Source organism: Pseudorca crassidens, chromosome 5 (assembly GCF_039906515.1).
Source record: "Pseudorca crassidens isolate mPseCra1 chromosome 5, mPseCra1.hap1, whole genome shotgun sequence".
NCBI classification, from domain to species: domain Eukaryota; kingdom Metazoa; phylum Chordata; class Mammalia; order Artiodactyla; family Delphinidae; genus Pseudorca; species Pseudorca crassidens.
The window spans coordinates 91,165,655-91,188,083 of NC_090300.1; the positions used below are offsets into that span (position 1 = coordinate 91,165,655).

Here is a 22,429-nt window from a genome sequence, read left to right on the forward strand (position 1 = left end):
TAGGTTGTCAAATTTATTTTATCTTTGATAATGAATGACAGTGAAGAGTAACAACTTTGAGTTATTCTTTTGCTAAGTTGATAGTAGAATCTTTCAAAACCAAGGTTGGATTCTTTATATGAGTCATAACCATATATCCTAATTAATTGCTTCAAAAATGTACGTCATTTTCCAAAAGTGGGACTTGTTTAAAAGAGTTGGATATAAATTCATGACTCTTTAAAAAAAGAGACAGAATGAGAGTGAGAGAGAGAGAGAAAGAAGGAAAGAGGGAGAGAGAAAGAAAGGGAGAGGAAGGAAGGAAGGAAGGAAGGAGACAATCAAAACATCTTCTGAGCCAAGTCTGCTTGACATGAAGGAGGACACACAGCCACTCAACAAACACAAGAGTTGCAGACACACCAATACAGTCAAAAAGGCAAATTGGATTTTGACAACAGGAGGGCTGCAGAGAATAAGAACAACTCTTGAATAATAGAAAGGGAAAGATTTTATTCTTTTAAGAGGTGAAGTGACCTTAGAGCTTATCTAATGCACTTGGAAGCCACAAGCCCTTCAAACTCAGTATGTCCAGAGTCAAACCGCATTTCCCTCTCAAATCTATTCTTTCCCCAGTCTTCCCTATCTCAGTAACAGCTACTCACCATCAACCTCATTATTCAAACTGGAATAACGGCAGCATTCCTGACAATACCCTTAATTTACTTCATCCCCACATCCAATCTATCAACAAGAACTGTCAACTCTGTCTCCAAAGTATTTCTGCATCCAGCTAATTTTCTCCATCTCTCTTCATTTGTTCAAATCCAAGCCACCGGCACCTCCAGCCTATACTATTGCAATCACCACTATACTGGTTTCCCAGCATCTCCTCTTTATAATCCAGTAGAGCATCCCAGAGTGAGCTTTAACAAATGGACTTCAAATAATGTCACTTCCCTGCTTAAAATCCCTCAGTGGCTTCCCATCCACATAAAATAAACCAAATTTCTTTAACATGACTCACAAGACCCAGCCCCTGCCCACCTCACTGACAACCATATTCCACTACCCTCCATTCACAACCACTCTTTATGCAGTGAATCTGCTGGATCTGTGTTCTAAATAACGGAGAGAAACTAGAAACTGAATGGTCTAAAAAAGTTTTTTGGAAACATTTCACAAAATGCTTCCGAGGGACATATTATTCACTCCTATTATGTGATGAGCATTTACCTCACACACCTACACACACACACACACACACACACACACACACACACTACTTTCGATGAAGGAATTCCTAACTCTGCTGTCTTTTTAAAGGGTTTTTTGTTATTATGAAAAATTTTATGCAGAAGCAAGCTTTTTCTTTAGCTTTTTGAAAAAAAATAAAACTATTTTCTTTCTCAGTCAGCGTTTTAATTTTCCAAATTAGAGTTAAAATATTTAACCATTATAGCAATGTAGCTCTGTAAAAAGGTATTTGGGAAAGGGTGGCGGTGGGACCTGGGAAAAGATGGATGTTTGGGATAAAGAGAGTGTACAACTTAATGTAAACAGGATTTTCCGACTTAGGGGCAAAAATAGCATAGACAACATTGGGGGGAAAAGGAGAGAGAGATGTTTGGGGGCATTTTCACGTTCTAGAAGACAGGAGAAAGAGAAGAAAGTAGGAAAGAGGAGAAACTGAGAAAGGAAAATGGAGGAAGGAAAGAAGAGAATTTAAGACTAGCTTTGGTCTGGATCTTAAATTTTTTGAAACTTCAAGTTAACCCACAATGTCACTGTTAAGCAAAGTATACACACATACACACACACACACACACACACACACACACACACAGAGTGAATCTGCATTAGACACAAAGATAATCCCTGAAATTCTCAAAGCACAAATAACAAAAGGCAGGAAAACCATCAAAGCATTGAGTGCTTTCATAAGTCACTTCAGTTAGTGTTTTTCCTAGTCAGCTAATCGCATAAAACTGAGGCACATCTCCTGAGTTCTAAGGTGATATGAGTAGACAAGAAAAATCACAGCTTACCTCTTTTAGAGTATTGGGGTTGACAGGAAACCCTTTGCCCCCAGAGAGGCTGGAGTATTTCTTTTCCAAATTACAAAGATTTTCCTTTTCCTGAAGGAACACAAAATCTATTAAACTGAGTCAACCTTGTATTTCCCTGATGACTAACGACTGAGTATTCTTTCATGGGACTTACTGACTCTTCCCATAACTTCTCTCGTGAAGTGTTTCAATTCCAGTCTTTTGTCTGTTTTTTAAAAATCTATTTATTGGTTATTTATCTACTACTTTTGAGTTTGTAGGAGTTTTTAATGTATTCTGGATACAAGCCTTCTGTCATTTCCTCTTGAAGAAATCTTTGCTTACTCCAAGGCCATGAAGGTGTACTTGCACACCTGTATTTTCTAGAAACTTTTTCACCTTAATTTTTATGTTTAGGTCTATAATCTGTCTCAAATTAATTTATATGCATGGTGTGAGGATGAATGGTATTGAGATTCACTTTTTGCCATGTTTACCTAGTTGATCCAGCAACACATGCTGGACTTTCCTTTCCCTACTGGATTGTCTTAGAACCTTTATCAAGAATCAATAGACAGTATATGTGTGGGTCTATTTCTGGACTCTGTTCTGTTCCTTTGATCTATATGTCTATTTGTATGCCAGTACCACACCCTCTTAAATACTACGGCATTATAGTAAAACTTGAAGTCAAATAGTATAAATCCTCCAACTTTGTTCTTCTTATTCAAAGTTGTTTCAGCTACTCTATGCCCTTTACATTTTCATATACAGTTGATTCTCATTATCTGCAGTAGTTGTGTTCTATAATGTTGCCATGAACACTGAACTAGAGAATATTGAACCATTGGGTTTCCGGTCACAATATTTTCATCAACTGATTACTGCATAACTTTGTTTTATGTGTGTCTCTTTTTAAAGACATCTTATTTAATATACAATGTTGATACATTAACATTAAATTCATAGCCAACAGCACCATAATTCATGCCTGAAAGCTGTTTATCTAACACATGTATTTTCACCATAAGGCACATCACAGCCTTCCTGCCGTTAGGAACACCAGACAATACTTCAGCACTTGTGAGCCACTTTAAACAGCAAAATCACCAAAAAGCACAAAAATGTGAAAACATGGCACTAAACGGTCCACAAAAAGGACACTTGTTTACAGTAAGAGAAATAAAACAAGAAGGCAGAGAAGTGCCTTGTTCGGTCTCAGCTGGGAACATGCATGTCCATTGAGTGACTCAAAATTTTCACTGCTCTGTGCCTGTCCATCCATGACTGCATGACAAGTATTAATTTTAGGGTTACAAATGAATTTTACTGAGCAGATGGATTCACAAATACAGACTGCATGAATAATGAAGATCAACTGCAAATTTTAGCATCAACTTGTCAATTTCTACAAAAAAAATCTGTTGGGATTTTTATTGGGCCTTTGCCAGGAAGACCCACATGCAAATAATTGGAGTTCAAAACAACAGAGCAACTGAGCCAAAATGTTTAAGAGCAGTAAAAAGAGCAGAATATGTTTTACCTATCTGATGAAAAATACGATATTTTTTAAAAGAAGAAAATCAGAATACATACAGATTTTTCATAGTTTGGATTTTCACACTGTGGAAAAAGCATGAATAAAATGTCTTTGCTTATTTTCTGTATTATAGTTAATCATTCAGAGCATCAGCTCATTAATGTGGAGGATTAGATAAAAATGTATATAGAAAATTCTTCCTCAAATTATAATTCACTATTCTTTATTAAAAGGTACTTACTTTGATGGAAGCAACCTTCCCTGAGTTGGAACCTGTGTTTTACTGCAACCAGTGCTGAAAAGGAAATACTTACTCTCTGTAACATCATTATTAAGTTATTCTTTTCTTTCACAAAATGATCTTGTTCTCTCTGAGCCTGCTGGACAATGTGATTAGCTTGCTTTTTCAATGCAGAAATTTTTTCCTGGAGGAAAAAAAAAAAAAAAACAACCATAGAGATGTACATTAGACATTCAAGGGTTTTCCAGTCTGTCCTGGAAAGGGAGAAAAAGTGTTATAACCTGAAGCACAGTGACCACATTTCATTGATGGTAGGTAGGCAGTGATTATTACCCAGAGACGATGAGCAGTTTCTTTGAACTGACAAGCTCAAGGCTTTTCTTTACCTAAGGCCAAGTGATTCAAAATCTATTTCAAGAACCTGGAAGTCAACAGGAAATCTTGTGTTAGAATATAAATGAATTTTTGGCATCATTTTGGGAGATGCCTCATGAGAAAAAACAATGGAATTTCTTATTTAAACTGAAAGCTTAAGAAGTCACCTTCTCCATCCTCTCCCTCAACTTTATCAGTTTAGTACAGAGCACAGGGGTGCGATTCTAAATTCTGGAACAGGAGTTGAATTCTGGACTGGACATCCGGGTGCTCAGGGCTGGATGGAGGCGGTCATCTGCATAGCATTCCACGAGGCTGCTTCTAGTAGTAGTAAACTATCAGCCATCTGTGAGAACTACTGGGCGATGGGAACAGAGGCATTCTAGAAGAGACTGTTCGTAGAATTATTCTAAATCCAGTTACTACGATTGCAAAAGCAAGTAATTTAAAACAAATATCTAGATTTCAGATTTTCTCTACCTTGGTTTTCACATTTCTATTCATAAATGCATCTGCAGCATCAAGCAACAATGAGTATAACAAGTCTCGGTTTATCTAGCTGGGAGCACCATTTGGCATGTAAATGGCAGGCTCCAGGCTCCACGATCTGCCAAATGTGACACGCGGTTAAACGCAAAAAGATATTCAGATACAACAGATAGACAGACAGATGGACACACGCTACAGCTATGTTAATAATCATTCTTGTCACAGAGCAAGGGGTATATTTTGACTTTTCACATTGAACAACACCTGGCAAAAGTACCTTTCTAGTAACAATGTTCCGTTGATATTCAGCCACTTCACGCAGGAGCTGCTGGGTCAGGTTCTCCTTTTCCTCATCTAGACGGCTCTCACGCTCAAGCTGCTGGAATTCCAGGTCTTCAAAGTGTTTGCTCTCCACATCCAACAGGTCAGCATCCTTTGGAGGAAAGAGAATGAAAACAAGACACACCAGAATAGCTGCAGCGTTCTTAATGGGAAGAAAAAATTATTAAAAGCAAAAAGACCAAAATATCTTTCCACTTGCAACACTGACCAGGGTTAGAACATGATAATCCTCTCTCTGGAGTTAAACCCCAGAGCAGTGACTTTACGATGAAATTGAAAGGGACTGGGGTAGGGGTGGGAGGGCAGCATCTATTTCACCACTGGTTTTAGACTGCTCTGTGGTTGTAGGAATTCTTGCTTTAAATCTACCAGGTGGCTTTAAAATGGATCATGAAATATAAAAAGAATTCAATAAATAACCTAAACATTATCTGCAGACCAAAGGTGTGACATAATCTCTTGAGAAAAATTCCTGTTTTCCACAAATTTTCAAATGAAATGAGACTTTAGTATAAAGATTAAATTCAATATTCCCAAGTTGTTGACTATAAAAAAAAAATTCAAAAGTTGGCATACATGGGCTTCCCTGGTGGCGCAGTGGTTGAGAGTCCGCCTGCCGATGCAGGGGACACGGGTTCGTGCCCCGGTCCGGGAAGATCCCACATGCCGTGGAGCGGCTGGGCCCGTGAGCCATGGCCGCTGAGCCTGCGTGTCCGGAGCCTGTGCTCCGCAACGGGAGAGGCCACAACAGTGAGAAGCCCGCGTACCGCAAAAAAAAAAAAAAAAAAAAGTTGGCATACGTAACAGATCAGAGGTCTCTAAGAGGAATATATGTACCTCAAATGGCATACCACACAAGGCACTGGGATGTGAGGAAGGAATATTAGAGCTTCTTTATATTTTTTTTAGTTTTTCCTCTTCTTTTACAAATTCTCAATAAATGTTCTCTAATGTACTTTCAAGTAGAGTAGTACATGTACATTATTTTAAAAGAATATATATATTTTGAGCATGTATGCAATACATATAATATATACATTTATAATATAATGTAACCTATATGTATGTATATGTAGGCATGCATGCTCAAATAATTTTTTTTTTTTTTTTTTTGCGGTACGCAGGCCTCTCACTGTTGTGGCCTCTCCCGTTGCGGAGCACAGGCTCCAGACGCGCAGGCTCGGTGGCCATGGCTCACGGGCCCAGCCGCTCCGCGGCATGTGGGATCTTCCCGGACAGGGGCACGAACCCGTGTCCCCTGCATCGGCAGGTGGACTCTCAACCACTGCGCCACCAGGGAAGCCCTCAAATAATTTTAATGAAGGGAGAAGTCACCAAAAACATTTGAAGATTGGAGTTCTTAAACTGGGCTTCTGTGAATCCCTTAAAATTGTTTACAAACCTTTTTATTAGAAACAGTAGGAGCCAAAGCCTTCATCAAGCACAAAGAATGACTCGAAAGGTTAAGCACTCGAAAGGTTAACTGAAAGGTTAAGATTATTCTAGGAATAATCTTCAGGACATTTAAGAACAAACAGAAATCACAGAAGTCAGATAGTCTAGAAGAGGCATTCTCCAACCTATGAGATGTCTGAAGACAGGAGTGAATCTGTATCTCAGCAGAGACTGCTGCATGTTGTATGAGTTGTTCTCCCATCTACTTAAAAAAACAAAGAAACAAAACCACACACACACAAAAAAACCTCCTTATTTTGGGAGCCTTTGACAGAACTGTGAATGTGGTATGTATAGAAGATTTTTTTAAAAATATGATTTATAAACAATTAATGACCATAAAAGAAAAAGGCAGCTAGGCTACATGGCTCATAGCACTACATGGGTAAAAGTGCCAGGGCATTTTTTTCAATCGACACATGAAAAAGAGTTGGATAAATAAACATATGATAAGTTAGATCTATATCAGTATTTAAACACACCACCCCTTCCCCTGGTTTTTATATAAGTGATAAACTTATATATAAGTCTTCTAATCAAATGGAATATTTTTCTATCTTCTGGAATGAGTTTATTCTGGGGATGATTCACAGAAGGACTATGTGCTACCATGAAATTACAACCAACACTATAGCAACAAGATTATTATGTCAACACAGACAGTGTATTCTCAAAGCCTAAGAACAGGAAAAACAATTTGAAAAACATATTCAGCATTTCTTAAGGCTCCTTTATATTTTAACTGGCCAAATGTAAAGTGGTCTTGGTTTCAAGTAACTGGGTGACATTTCAAGTTTATCAGACATTTCATGCTTATAACTTCTACAGGAATTAATGGATGTGGACCAAATCTAGTCACTGCTAAAGGAACTGAGACATAACACTAGTGTTATGTCTTGAAACAAAATATCTGTAGTCTTAAAACATCAGTGATATGTTTATTCATACAGGCCTCCATACTCAAGTTTTTAAGGTTTTTCAATTAAACTTGGTTTGCAGCTAAAGCTTATTGAGATAAAAATTTGAATAGGCTTTTTCTTTTTTTTAGTTTATAAAGAATCTTCATTCAAAGTGGGCATATGGCTCACAATATATACACTATGCTAGTCAGTGGCTTACTCCACATCTGGTTAATGTGCAACATATGCTATTTTAACCACATGAAGGTCACAGAGCCATTAATTTATTTGTAGTAAATATTTAAACCACTACATGAAAATAATAGCACACTAGGCAGGAAAGTTGAAAATTAAAGCTTAGCTCAGCACTCAGATTCCTCTGGTGTAGTCATCTGATCAAGTTATCTAAACCATTAAAACGTGTGTATATAAACTTACACTGTGAAAGAAAAACAACTTGGGAGGGGAAAAACTTTTACAAGATTTTAGATAAGAATAAGAATTCAAGAGATGGAATTTGGGGGCAGGAGTAGTTTAATTGAGCACAGAATAATATATACAGGAAGCTCAAAGTCAAGTGTATGACCAGTTGAGTGAAAATTTTAACTAAACTTCTCCACTAAAAGAACATGACAAATCTCTACTGGCTGGCAAGTTCAAAGGCCAGGCGTGAAAGGAAATAAGACAGCTGTGCTAAAGAAAATTCAACGGAATTCCTTTCTTCCTTCCAATAACTTTTGAGAATGTATATGGCAGAAGTTTACATGTACAACTTTATGTTTTCTTTGCCTAGTAGAGGAACAGAAAGAAGAGACTAGACGTGGAATGGCCAGGAGAGATTACAGGAATAATCTTATGACAGCTCAAGGTCAATTTGAAAGCAAATTTAAATGGAGCTTAGGGTTTGTTACTATTTCTCCATCTTATGTGCTACAGTCAAACACTTCTTTGCATACTTTTGGAATTTGGAAAAAGACAATGGAAATCATGTAGTACGATCTTCTCATTTTATACAGGAGGATATTGAGGCCCACAGAGGTTGAATGACTTGTCCAAGGTTAAAGGATAAACTCATTGTAGAGCTAGTGAGAAAAAAAAAAGGCTAATTGTAGATATCACTGAACAGAATTGTTTAAAGATCAAGAGACAGAAATCAACCATTCAGCTGAGTAAATACCAAAACACCACAATACTATCCTAGCCAGTCCTCTCCAGCAGATGCAAGGCTCAATTTTCTTCAGGGTTTTTTTCTCACACTATTTGTATCCCAGGGAACAATTCGATTGGTGAGCCCGTTATCAACTACATTAAACCATGGGCCATGCAATCAACATCGGATGAAAACTGTATTCTGCTTTAAAGCAATGATTTAGGGGTCAGAAGCCCAGTCATAAATCCATAGTGCTGCATGCACAGAATCATTCTACAGTTTTGGCTTAAGTATTTGAGACAGAATACAGTTTAAGAAAATGATTTTCTTCCTATTCATTTATTTTCTATTTTGTCTGACTTGCTGCCTAATGAAGTTACTTGTAATAAAATCAACTTTATCGAATCTAGCTTAAATGCCTTGGGGAAAGCTTTGTAATGAAGTGCTATTCTGAAGTGTTCGAAGTCTGAAGGGAAATGAGTTGTGATAAGACAGGAAGTTCCAGTATGAATGGACTTCTCATGAAATAAGTGAACTTTTTACTGATTAAGCCAAAGGACTGGTGAAGAGTTATTTTGGTCATCATCCTTCCCTGGAAAACAGAATTAGTAGTTCTCTTAGTATCAGGTGAACAGAAGCTAGCACGAACCGGTTTTCTCTCCTAAGGAAAGGGGTTTTATGATAAGAATTTTGCACTCTGCTTGGAAAGGAAGAGGAAGGAGTCTTTGCCTTCAGTTAGTGGAAAAGGCTGTCTGTATCATTTCCTTTCCTCGTTTGTAGTCAAAATTCTTGGAACATATACAAATTTATGAGTTATCCTATAGAATCTAACAGATTAAGCAAATTAAGTAATTTGTAACTACTTAATTACAAAATTACAAAATAAGTAATTATTCATATCATGCTGACTCCAGGTTATTAATAGAATATATCAATTTTTATTTGAAGCAATATTTATGAAGAATACAAACAATAACTGGATAACTAAAGGAAGGGAAGAACAAAATACACAACCATGCTTCTGACTACATAAAGCATTATGGTGACTATGTAAAATCTTTAGCAATAAGGCAAGTTGAAAAACAGTAAACAAATATAAAAAAATCAGTTTCCCAATCTCTTTTGTGAACTGGCATAAACACAAAAAATTTACAAGCTAAAATAATTTTACAAATACTATTCTTTTTCCAATCATTTTTTATCTTAAGACTTTCAGAGCCTTGGGACACTGAGGGACAGGAAGTTTTATCTTCTTATAGCAAATTAAGCTGTACACAATAAAATGAGTAAAGGGGAAGAAACATCTTTGAAACTTTTTTTGATCCAACCTTGTAAAAAATTAAAAATATTAGAACCGTTACACTGTAGTGTCACCTGTCGGTACTGGGTACTCTTTATTCAACCTGTACAATACACTGAAAAGTTTCAACTGTAATTTTTCATAACCTAGTGATACTCAGAGATATCAAACATATTTGTATTCAAGGTCATCTTAAACATTTTCAGGGGTGTGCTATCTTAACTGACTTTTTCCCAGTTGCCCAAGAAGGTACAGACATAGCAATATGAATAAAACTAGTCTTCTTTCCTACTCATGTGGAAGCATAAGTTGCTATTGACTTAGGACTAATTACTATTAGGCTCCTTTAGAGGTCCAAGACTGTTAACGACTGCCTCTCCAGAGTCACAGTCTATTTGGGCTGCTGTTTAGAGCAAATAATACAGCTGTCAAGTGGCTATGAAATATCAAGTGGCCTTGCTAGTGTCTGCAAAACTTTCCACCTAGGAAGATAAGTATCGAGGTCGTTTCAACACTGCCAACATTAAAGATCGAAGAATAACCTGATAAAGTTCAACTAGAAGATCTACGCTTCACGAAGTTTTAAAAAATATGAAGCTTGTGTGAGAAAATGTTGAATGCCCTGCATCTTGGGTCTTGTTTGATTGTTGTGATCATGCTAATGAGTTCAAGGTCACTAAGAAGAAGAAAGGAAAAGAAAAACAAAATGATGAGTGGTGGTGGGGAGCAAATCAGAGAATAGAAAAATTTGTGGACAGGAGTATACAAACAAGAGGAGGAAAAAAAAGAAACATTCGAGGGCAAACAGGACTCAAGATGCAGCAGAGAACAGGATGCAGGGAAAGACATCAGCCGATTTAAACGCTACAGTCTTGCTGGTTACATGTCAGTAATAGCTCTCTTTTGTTACAAAAAAGGACTTGGGAAATGTTTTCGCATTATTAATGAGGCAAAGGATTCCAACAAGGAATTTTTCAACTGATTAGCATGGAATATATATGGTCAGCATGCATATTTCTATTTAAAACGTATCTAATGACCAGAATTTATGCAAATTTATGCTATGTGAAGGAGGAAGTCATAGGTAAGTGGAACTTAATTGAAAAAAACAAAAAAACAGAAAACAACTAGCACATTCCTGTTTGCTACTGACCCTCTTCAGTTGTTGTTGCAACTGTTCCCTCATGGACTCAGGACAATTGTCCAGCTGGGTCTTCTGCTCGGAGTAAAGCTCCTGAAGCCTCTCTAGTTTTTCCCTTTCAGCATCAAGCTTTACCTTCTCCTGAAGTTCAGAAATCAGAAAATAGAAGAATAGCGATTACCTTCACACCCCAAGCAGTCGTTAGTGAACATTTCCCAAGGATAACACAAACAAGCAAGCACACACAAACTCCAGACATCCTATGAATGTAGAAACATATCTTGTTAGTGACTAGGATAAGGGGGTATAAGCGGAAATAAGGACAAGGGGCCCCGTTTCTACATTCTCCAAACCCAGTCCACTCCATCGGGTATTGGCAACGACCCCTGTCCTTCCTTCCTCCCTTCCTTCCTGCCACCACGTTACAAAAGCAGGGGAAGCCACCGTCATATTGGTCAATGGTCAACAAAGAACAAAAGAAATGCCAACTGAATTCCTAAGATAGCCCTGCAAAGAGTCGCTCGGCAGGGAACCAGACAAAGGATGGCGGGCGTTTACCTCAAGCACTGTCAGAGTCCAGTTTGCTGAAGGCATGTGTTAAGGAAGCCTTGGCAATTATTGAAATTTTGTTCTCAGGTTAGAGGCACATTAGGTGCACAAGTTGATACCCTGGTCATGTGGAACAGTTCTAGCTCTTTGGCAAACTTCAGAGCTTAAGCAATTAGAAAATCTGCTGCCCGGGAGAGCGTCTAATTCAGACACCGAGAGAGCTAGTAAAAATGCAAGACTGACAAAGCAGCAAGAGGAAGGCATATTAGACAGCTCAGATGCACCAAAGGTGTGATATTTACTGTGGAGATAAGGACTTTCCTACAATGACTGACATAAAAAATAACTGAAACATGGACCATGGAAAAAAAGAAAGGGTCAGAGAATGGAAGAAAGGAGACAATAACACTAAATCCCTCCCAAGTCACACACTCCAAAGTGACCCTGGACATTCTCCAGGGTATAACAGGCAAATACTATAATACAGTATCACACGGTCTTCCAAGGACACCTCTTAAACCGAGAAACAAAACTTCAATGCGTTTAGTGCCAGTTTTCCCATCTTATGTTCCCCTTACAATACTCTGAACCCTTGAAGTAAATTTCAGACCTAATTCTCTCCTTGTGTAACACTCTCAACCTAAACTAAAGCACTTTAGTGGAATGGAAGCACCACCACCCTTTGACCCCTTCAATAAGCAAAATATTTACCATCACCTGACTTTCTTATGTTCACTATTGATTTGGTAGAAATAAAACTGGCTTCTAAGCATATCACAGAAAAAATTTTTTAAAGGATGAAGATTTGAAGTAGCCCTATAAATTTATACTACTCTCATTTCTTCATCCAAATGGTCATGATTTCCTATGTAAACATATACATAGATTCTTTATAAAAGATGTTCGAGTTTAAGTCTAAAATTATATGACATCAATACTTACACAAGTACACTTGAATCTCCACTTTTGGCTTACATTTTAAAATGTCAAGGGCATTTTAGAAATGTATATTTTGATTTAGAAGCACTTTTTTTTTTCTCAAAATGATTACATCTAGAAGTGAGAAAACTGAGAATCCTACTCCATATATCAACCTAAAAATGATTCTACATCTTAGAATATAGCAGACGGTAACAAAAGTTTCCTAAAAGGGAATTCCCTGGTGGTCCAGCGGTTACAGCTTGGCGATTTCACTGCCAAAGGCCCAGGTTCAATCCCTGGTCAGGGAATTAGGATCCCACAAGCTATGTGGCCGAACAAAAAAAAAAAAAAGGAAAGAAAGAAAGTTTCCTCAGTCTTACTGTGAAGTGTGCTCACTGTGCACAGCTGCTGTGTAGGAGTGAGAAAAAGTGATGGCATCATTCACAGAATAAAGGATTCTCAAGTGTTACCTCACAGTAAAATTGAATATACTAGTGCCAGTTAGATTTAGTCTTTAGCTTCAGAATTAATAATTTTTTTCCCTTAATAAAACCAACAATACAGAACACCTGTTGTCTTTGGCTAAGAAAATGTGTTATTTCCCTTGCATGCAGATCTAAGGTTGCCCTATTACACAGCAAAAGAATTTTGTCCACAAAGAGTTCTATTTCTAGGTGTTGTATCACCAGAATTTGCGGCCATTCTAGTTTCAAACAGAAAGTTAAATAAATAAGAAAACTATTCATTCCAATCAAATAGCAAAGATGCAAAGCCTTAAAATTTAAAGTAATATTTTATAGAAAACACTGGTACAATATTTAATAATATGGAAAGGCACTGGCCTAAAACACAGGTCTCAACTCCGAAGAAATAACCAAACTATTCCTCTGATGCTCTCAATTTTTAAATTGCTAATAATAAGCACAAATAGACAACTAATAAAAAGTACCTTACGTTTACATAGTGCCTTCCTTCTGAGGTGCTCAAAACGTTTTGCAATTCCATACAAGGGGGCAGTTAGAACCATTATGCAAGCAGACACCATCAGGACCTTCTGCAGCTTCTCTGTGGTTTATCCGTAATTCTTTGACCACTACCTGGGTCTCAGAGTGACAGCTCAGTGGGGCCGAAGCTAGGGCAAAGGAAGTGAGGGGAAGGATGAAAGAGGGACTAGTGGCAGATGGGCCCGGCCATATACCACATGGGGCCACAGACGTGATATCACTCCTACAAGAGCCAAAAGTAGACCACCTCTGAGCCAGAAAGAAATTAATATACCTCTCTTCTATTTACTGTCCAGGAAGTTTTCAAAGAAAAATTAGCTCTAGGCAAGCAGCTAATTAGAGCTGAAAATATCACCTTCTACAGCGAAGGTAAAATAGTTGGACAAATTAGATGACGTTCCAGGGTTCAGGGATTCTAGCTTTTTACATGTAAAATATGAACACTGGGTGTTATTCTCTTCCCCCCAGATTTAAATTAAAGTCACCTATTCTAACTACTATAGGCATAGCAATATTTTCCAAACATCAAATTGGGAGACAGCACAACATTTTTTTCTTAGGATTCATAAATTTGGTTTCAGGAAATAAATGAATGAAAATGCATTTTTAATATATTTAACAAATTTAACTTTGTGGAAAGAATAAGATTATAAGGAATCGGAACACTCCAGGAAGGTCCAGATGTAAAGGGTGTATTTATAAAACAAAGACCAGAACGTGACTTCCCTAGAAACATAGACACCTCCAACATTCTCGAATTGACTTGTCCTCTCTTGATGGGCCAGCAAAAATCCAGTTGGGTCACAAGTTCATTGTAAGATTCTGTCTATTTTGCATATTTAAGACTGAGGTTTCTGGGAATTCCCTGGCGGTCCAGTGGTTAGGACTCCACACTTTCACTGCTGAGGAGGGTTCAATCCCTGGTCGGGGAACTAAGACCCTGCAAACTATGCAGTGTGGTCAAAAAAGAAAAGAAAAGACTGATGTTCCTAAAGTGTATATAACGCCAAAGGTAAATTTTTCACCAGCAAATGAAAGTAAAAAGCAGTATATAAAATTGGGCCTACATCTACTTCCATGGTGAGTTGTTCATTCACTCAATGAATAAATATTTATAAGGGGAATAGAGACAGAGAAACGAGGTAACTTGATCACCGTCCTCATGAAGTGGTTCTTAGCCCTGACCACATTAGAATAAGCTGGGTGAGCTCTTAAATATACTATTTCCCAGACCTCCACTTAGAAATCTAGGGGGTATAAGGCTAGGGAACAAGCTTTTTAAAAATCTCTCCAGGTGTTCTCATATGCAATCAGAATCACTGATTTAGCCACCCAGAATAATGCGAGAGGCAAAGGCAAAATTAATTACAATTTGATTTTTGTAATGAAGACATAGGACATTAATACAGAATCTACCGAAACTTGAAGACATTTGGCCTTAGCACCTTTCCTTCATAGTATAAAAGTCCTCTCTTACAGGTAACACCCCAAATGTAAAATTTTTACTTTTAGATTAAATGCCTCAAGTAAACCAAAAGAAAAAAAGAACTGTGAGATTCCAATATCCGATATGCTTTCAGAGAGGAATGATTCATTTCACTTTCAGAGGCAGAACGACTTGCTTCTAATCATACAAATGATCAGGAGTGGTTATAAATTTACCCTAAATAATTTGAACATGTACACAAGAATTGCCAATAATCTTGAATAAACTTAATAATCTAAGGCTTTCTCAGGACCACTGATTTCGCCAGATCTGTGGTTAAAAGACAATAATAAATTTTCTCTTTTTTTTTTTTGAAGAATGCTCCTTTATTCATCTTATGAAGTCTATATAATTTTTTTAACATCTTTATTGGGGTATAATTGCTTTACAATGGTGTGTTAGTTTCTGCTTTATAACAAAGTGAATCAGTTATACATATACATATGTTCCCATATCTCTTCCCTCTTGCGTCTCCCTCCCTCCCACCCTCCCTATCCCACCCCTCCACGCGGTCACAAAGCTCCGAGCTGATCTCCCTGTGCTATGCGGCTGCTTCCCACCAGCTATCTACCCTGTGTTTGGTAGTGTATATATATGTCCATGCCTCTCTCTCGCCCTGTCACAGCTCACCCTTCCCCCTCCCCATATCCCCAAGTCCGTTCTCTAGTAGGTCTGTGTCTTTATTTCTGTCTTACCCCTAGGCTCTTCATGACTTTTTTTTTCTTAAATTCCATATATATGCGTTAGCATACGGTATTTGTCTTTCTCTTTCTGACTTACTTCACTCTGTATGACAGACTCTAGGTCTATCCACCTCATTACAAATAGCTCAATTTTGTTTCTTTCTATGGCTGAGTAATATAATAATAAATTTTCTTTAAGTTGTATTCTCGAAGGAACGAACTGAAATTTAACTTGCTGGCTCTATCTGAATTCCAATACTACACGAAAAATTTCTGAATACCTATAAAAAATAATTTTACCACATTTAACTAATATTTGGTAAGCAGATGGTTCAAGGTTACCCTGAAAAGATGCCTACTTCATTTGTCTATAGGGTTGCCAGATAAAACAGAGGATACACAGTTAAACGTGAATTTAAGATGGACAACAAATGATTTTTTAAATGTAAGTATGTCTTAAATAATGCATGGGACATAATTATACCAAAAAATTATTCTCTTTATTTGAAATTTAAATTTAACCAAGCATCCTATACATTTTTTCCTAATTTGGCAGCCTTATTAGCTTGATAAAGATTTTCTTAAAAATTAAGATTCATCTTTGTAATTTCCAAACTGTTCAGCATAGACTCCAGCACGCACTAGGTACTCAGGCCATGTTTATTGAAACACTGGGTCAAGTTTGGAATCGATGCAGTGATATGTTAAAATTCATAGTACCTAAGCCATCATTTTTAAGGGTAGCCCATCCAAAGTCCTCTCCATACACCCTGAGAGTCCCCTTCCTTCCAGTTCCTGAGCCCTGTGGGGTGGTTTGAGAGGCAGGCATCCTCAGAGGTTCAATATTAGGCAATTGTTTTAGACCCAAAATCACTTATCTGAAATTCTTAAGGCCAGATGTGTTCTAGATTTCAGAATATTCTGCATTTGATAGAGGTAACACAGTTCATATAGCATATACCGTATGGCATTTCCACTGAGGTCTGGGGCAAAACCCTGTAATCAAACATGTTTCTGTGTCTGCATCTACTTATGAATATTCATATTGAGTGTGAATATCAGTCCAAGTCAGGTTTTGAAACCAACTAAGTTTTGGTGCCAACCTTATGAAAAGTTTTTTTCCTCTACAAAAGTTTTCAGAATTGCAGAGGAAAGATTACGGACCTGTGTCCCCAGACGGTTATTGCTGAAAACCCATTCTCTGCCTGCCTCTAAAGAGGCACATTTTTATGTTACTTTCCTAGGCTTTTTTTTACCGTTGGCTTTGACTTTTTAATTGCACAGTTGATGGATGTTTAGTGTAGAAAACATTGGAAAATCAGAACACTAAGGATTTACATAATCAAACAACCACCAGAAAAAAATCACACTAATCAGGAACCCTGTTGATTTAATCCCCAAATCCCATGATATATTTCCACTTCCTCTAACCAGGGAGCTAACTTTGAAATGTAAGAAAGAGGCACGGGAAGGGCTGGGTCTCTTCTGAACACTGCCTGTGACTTGGCAAAGACTCTGCACTCAAGAGGCATTAACACTTTGCTGAGGAATTCTGGGCAGGCTCTGTGTCTTCCCCTGGCTCTGAAGGAAAGATGGGGAGGAAGTAACAGGTACTCTGGCAAGATAATGATGGAGAATACAATTTAACCACTTAAGACACAAAGCTATATGCTTATTACAGAAAAATTAGTCAACTAATTCAAGATTTCACCCAGGAACGTGTTGCATGGCGTAGACTGATTTAAACTTCAGCTCACACCTTTAAGTGTGTTTAGCTATAAAAGTGTGCAGACCAGTATAGCTTACAAAATATCACAACCTATCTGTGTGAGGACAGATCCTTAAACAGAAGGATGGTTTGAGCTTTGTGATCACCGTCTAGGTGATGGAAAGACTCTTCAACAATACTAGGTAAGCAGAGCCTTTCCTTAACCATTTTATTTAATTTCAGTACAGCTAACTTTTCATTGTCATATGCTAAGGAGCAGGAATGAGACAGATAATCCAAAAATAGAGGAACTGAAAAACTATTTTTAGTTCTGAATTTTTTATGTAGTCAGAAATAGACAAAGACAGAAGGAAAATGTACATAAACAAATGCAGGAACACTTTCATACTTTTCAGCAGTCGCCCCAAATCAGGCTTTGCCTTGGAGAGGGGAAGTGCAGGGGGAGGGAAGCCGCTTCCAGCTTTTGCCCACACTGAGCTTCATGGTTCTGGTGGCTTCCCCACCCCCAGTCACCAAGCCCACCAACCTAATACAGTCTACCAGCACAGAGGTTAACAAGTCTCTCTCCTTTCTCTTGCCCTAAGAAAACACTATGGATTATTGCTTACTGCTTCAAATAAACATCCCCTCTGGGTTTATGTTCGAGTCTAATACTTTTTTTTTTTTTTTTTTTTTTTTTTTTTGCGGTACGCGGGCCTCTCACTGTTGTGGCCTCTCCCGTTGCCGAGCACAGGCTCCGGACGCACAGGCTCAGCGGCCATGGCTCACGGGCCCAGCCGCTCCGCGGCACGTGGGATATTCCCGGACCGGGGCACGAACCCGCGTCCCCTGCATCGGCAGGCGGACTCTCAACCACTGTGCCACCAGGGAAGCCCCCGTGATACTTCTATTTGTTTAGGGTTTATAAGTTCATAGAGATTCTATTTGTGATGTGGCTACCGTCTGAGAACACAACAGGCAGGTGGCATTTAGCTCAGAGCCGCATGGAAACAGGTGCACTGATGTTCCTGACAGTGGTCCCCATAAGGACGGTGAAAGGTCAGCCCAGGGAGCCACTGCAAAAATGTTCAACAAATACACAATTAAATACACTGTCTATATTTTATATTGTATATGTAATTATGTCTACAGTTTATATTTTATATGGTAGCATACAATAAATAGTGGTCACCTATGAAATACATTAATTTATATTAAATATGTAAAATAGAATGATAGCTCCCAAATCAGCTAAATGAAACAATGCTAAAGACTGGTCTTGAGAGCCAAGGAAACAATGTCATTAACTTCACACCAGGATTTGAACTCTGAGGTGTTACTGAACTTTCTTCCTATGGCTCCAGGCCTTGTCTCCAAAAAATGAGGGCCAGACTTACAGGATGTGCTATTGACATCTGAATTGGAGCTTCCCCAACAGGGATATCTTTTCAGGTTTTGGTTTTCTCATTCCACAGTTTATATCTGACAGCAGCAACAGGTGTATGGAAAAGGAAACGAGATCCAAAAGGGCAAAGGCCATTTCCTTCTTCTGTCTTACGCTCTGGCTCGACGGGCAGCGTGATTACAAGCCCCTGGCATGAGCACTTGGACAGACCACCCCAGCTGTCCTGAAACTTGGCTGCACGTAGCTCTCAGGCAGGTGTTTGGCTCAATGTTTCTGTTCAGACCCAGCCAGGACTCACTGTTAGCAGGAGATCCAAGTACAATATTCCCGAAGAACATTGGGCGGTATTCCGGCACCTATTATGAGCTGGAAAAACAGTGGATAACAGTGCCTGCCTCTATTTCACAGGCTAGAGAGGGAAATAAATATCTGACAAGCCCAAAACAAACATAAATTATAAAATGTGATTTGTAAAAGGACTGAAAGAACAACCGAGAGAATGTAATCTGAGCTGGAAAGGGCTAGTAGGGTTTTTCTGAAAAACTAACACTGAACTTAAGCGCTGAAAGACAGGCAACCGACAAGGCATGGAATATAGGAAAGGGAATTCCAGGCAGGGCACGCTGGTCTGCCAGGGACCTTGGCAGGGGTAGAGGGTGGGATGGGTCTTTAAACAGACAGAAGGAAGGCTGCCATGAGAGTGGTGCGAAGAGGGGAGAAAGGTGATAGAAAGGGTCAGGACAGGTACGGAGTTTAGATTTATATAAAATACGGGGGAACACAAACCAGAGTGATATGACCTAATTTAAATTTTAAAAGAAAAATCACTCTGGTTGCTGTGAAGCAAACAGACTGAAGGGAAGTAAATGGAAATGGAACTCAAAAGGAAATTTTGATGATTTAGAAGAGAATGCTATTAGGGGAGATGTGGAGAAGTTAGAGTAATTGAAAAATAGCTTTGTAATCAGTTAGAAGTGGGGGTGATAGAGAAAGCAGTATCAAGATCTACTTCCAGGTTTCTGTTTGGACATATAGGTGGATAGAGATGCTATGTCCTGGTGGGAAAACTAGAGGAAGAACAGGATCAGAGGCAGGGGAAGTGTATGGAAGGCCAGGGGAGGGATGGGATCAAGAGTTCGGTTACATCGTGTTCAGCTGGAAATACCTGAGAAATATCTCAGTGGAGATATCAGGTAGGCTACAGGATATGAGTCAGAAGTACAGAATAGGGTTGTGGGCTAAAGACATACATTTGGCAGTCACCAGCATGTACATGTTATTTGAAGCCATGGCTATAAAAGAATGTGAGAACAGAAGAGAAGAGAGATCTCAACAAGAGATGGTAGATGTTAACCAGAAATATTGTGGTGACCATTTCACAATGTATGCAAATATCGAATCGTGTTGTACGCCTGAAACTAATATAATATTATATGTTAATTACACCTCAATTTTTAAAAAAAGTAAATGATTCAAAGCATATATCTTAATTCAGACCAATGAAAGCAAGCAGAACTTTTCTGTGGACTTCTGGGGAAGTCTGAGCTTGCTCCAAAAAAAAAAGAAGAAGGTTCAGATCAGAGACACTGTAACAACTGGCTGGATAGAGGCAGAGGAAGAAGGAACGGGAACTCGGGTGGAAAAGTCAGAGAGATAAGTAAGAGAAAGAGAAGGAGAACCAGAGGAGTGTGGTACACGAAGGCAAAGGGGTGGGGGAGGGGAAGTGTCAAGGAAAAGATTGTCCCTTGTCTTGAATTCTGCTCAGGAGTCTGCTCATAAGAAGGCTGAAAAGCACCCAGTGGGTGGGTTAGGCAGCACCAGGGCTTTTAGTGGTCTTAACAGGAGCAAATCTGATGGAGCAGTGGAACAAGAATGGGAGGAATGGTGAACTAAGCAGGAGAACACACAGTATACTGAGAAAACTGTTTGAAAAGCTTGGCTATGCTGAAGAGAAACTAGGTAAGGCAGGTGCTGGAAGGAACTTTATTTTTAAATAATAATAATTTAAAAAAATAATAATATTGGCATACTGACAGTACAGGTCCAGTAAAGAGGGAGAGGCTGGGGGGAGTTCGGAACAGGACTGTAGACCTCTAGATGGTGGGACGGTACCCTGGGCACATCCAAAAGGACTGGTATTTGAGGGGAAGAGAGCCTTCCTTAGTTGTGAATATGAGACGCTCTAATTTCTCAGTGAAGTAGGTGGTGAGATCATCTCAGAGCCAGGGGAATGAAAGTGGACTAGAAGTTTGAACAGAGCGAAGGTATGAAATAGCCGTGCTATAAAACGGTAGAATAACTTCACTTGAGAAACAGAGAGATGTTGCCAAGCAGTAATGGGTCTCTATTTGAGTTTGGTTGTCAAGAATATGCAGTAACATCATCCAGCTCAGTCTGCTTTCACTTCCCTCATTCTCCTCTGGAATCCCTCACCCAAAGCCAGTTTTTGCCATTTTTCATATCATGTGATGACAGACAATAATCCCACCTTCCGAGACCAACTAATCCCCTAACAGCTGCATGAGCTGATTCTATACTTCAAGCTCCCAGCGTCCTCTCTCCTATGCACAGCCTCTATCAAGCCACCAAAACAATAATAGGAAGGATGGAAGTAGCCTCCTCCTTGCTTGTTTCCACTCATGTTCCTGGAGTTCTGACTCTACCTTACTTAGGTCTGGAGAATATAACACAACTGTGCCTGGGAAGTGAGATTTAGCATTGACTCAACTTGCTTCACTTTTGTGTAGAATATGATGCTAATGACAGGTAGACAAATAGAATTTATAGGTCATGTCATATGCGGGCTACACAAAGATAAACAACTACATGGATGGGGAAGGCAGACAGGTTCACAGGGAACCTGAGACCCCATTCCTATGTCCCGCAAGCTTTCCAGTATGACATAAATAGTAAAATACTAGTAAGCACCAAAACAAAAACATCTGATGCCTCCAATGAAAGTTTCTCGCTGTATCAGTGCGGAAACTTTGAAAACCATGATCCTCCTGTACGGCAGAACTAGACAATCAATCCTTCGATGTGGTTTTCAGCTTTTAAAGAAAAATACAGCTATTACCCAGATGGATTCTTTACTATTTCAAAGTCTAGAGCTCGAAGGCACATACATAAAATTTAATATGAAAAAGATGTGCATTTTAATCTTGATAAGCAGGCAACCAAGATATTGACATGTAGCTTTTAATCTGACTTCAATTTCTGACAATATCTTTTTGAGCTCATTCTCTGGCACCAAGATCAAATGCAAACAAAGAGAAGCCTAAAAAGGAAGCCACACTGAGCAGAAGTCCTTTCCACATATTACCACTGGAGTTTACTCAAACTGAATTTCTTTTCTTTTTCTCAGCTTAGTGGAGAACGTGATGAGCAAGAAAGGAATGTGTTCCAGCTCACTAGTTTTTCTTTCTCAAACTGGAATTTTAATTTTTAATTTAGGCTTAGTTCAGTTGTAACTAACTCAGAATTTGAGAGGAGAGTAAGTGAAATATTTTCCACAAAAAACAGACAAGCAGAAAAACAAAAAACCCAACTACCACCCCGAATTCTAAAAACTGCAAGTAATTCTTCATACTCCCTAGGAGGTATCGGCTAACATTCAGGTTGTGGCCTGAAATGTGTAAGCGTTTCAAAAATATTCTTTTCCAAAATAAGTGTCAGCTGTGTTTCACAGTTTTCACTCAGCAGTGTGTGAGGATC

The 22,429-nt window shown here is 38.7% G+C and overlaps 1 protein-coding gene across 17 annotated transcripts in view; it reads right to left on the reverse strand.

The window, feature by feature from the left end:
- PHLDB2 (pleckstrin homology like domain family B member 2) overlaps nucleotides 1–22,429 on the reverse strand; it is a 129,595-nt gene that overhangs the window by 30,137 nt on the left and 77,029 nt on the right. For 13 of the 17 annotated variants that reach the window (XM_067738920.1, XM_067738932.1, XM_067738931.1 and 10 more), the window contains 4 exons: nucleotides 10,972–11,100; nucleotides 4,950–5,105; nucleotides 3,882–3,992; nucleotides 2,028–2,117 (listed from right to left, as the gene is read on the reverse strand). In XM_067738920.1, coding sequence (XP_067595021.1) covers nucleotides 2,028–2,117; nucleotides 3,882–3,992; nucleotides 4,950–5,105; nucleotides 10,972–11,100 — 486 coding nt within the window. The remainder of the gene's footprint in view (nucleotides 1–2,027; nucleotides 2,118–3,881; nucleotides 3,993–4,949; nucleotides 5,106–10,971; nucleotides 11,101–22,429) is intronic. The other 4 variants (XM_067738934.1, XM_067738935.1, XM_067738928.1 and 1 more) reach the window with 1 other exon arrangement.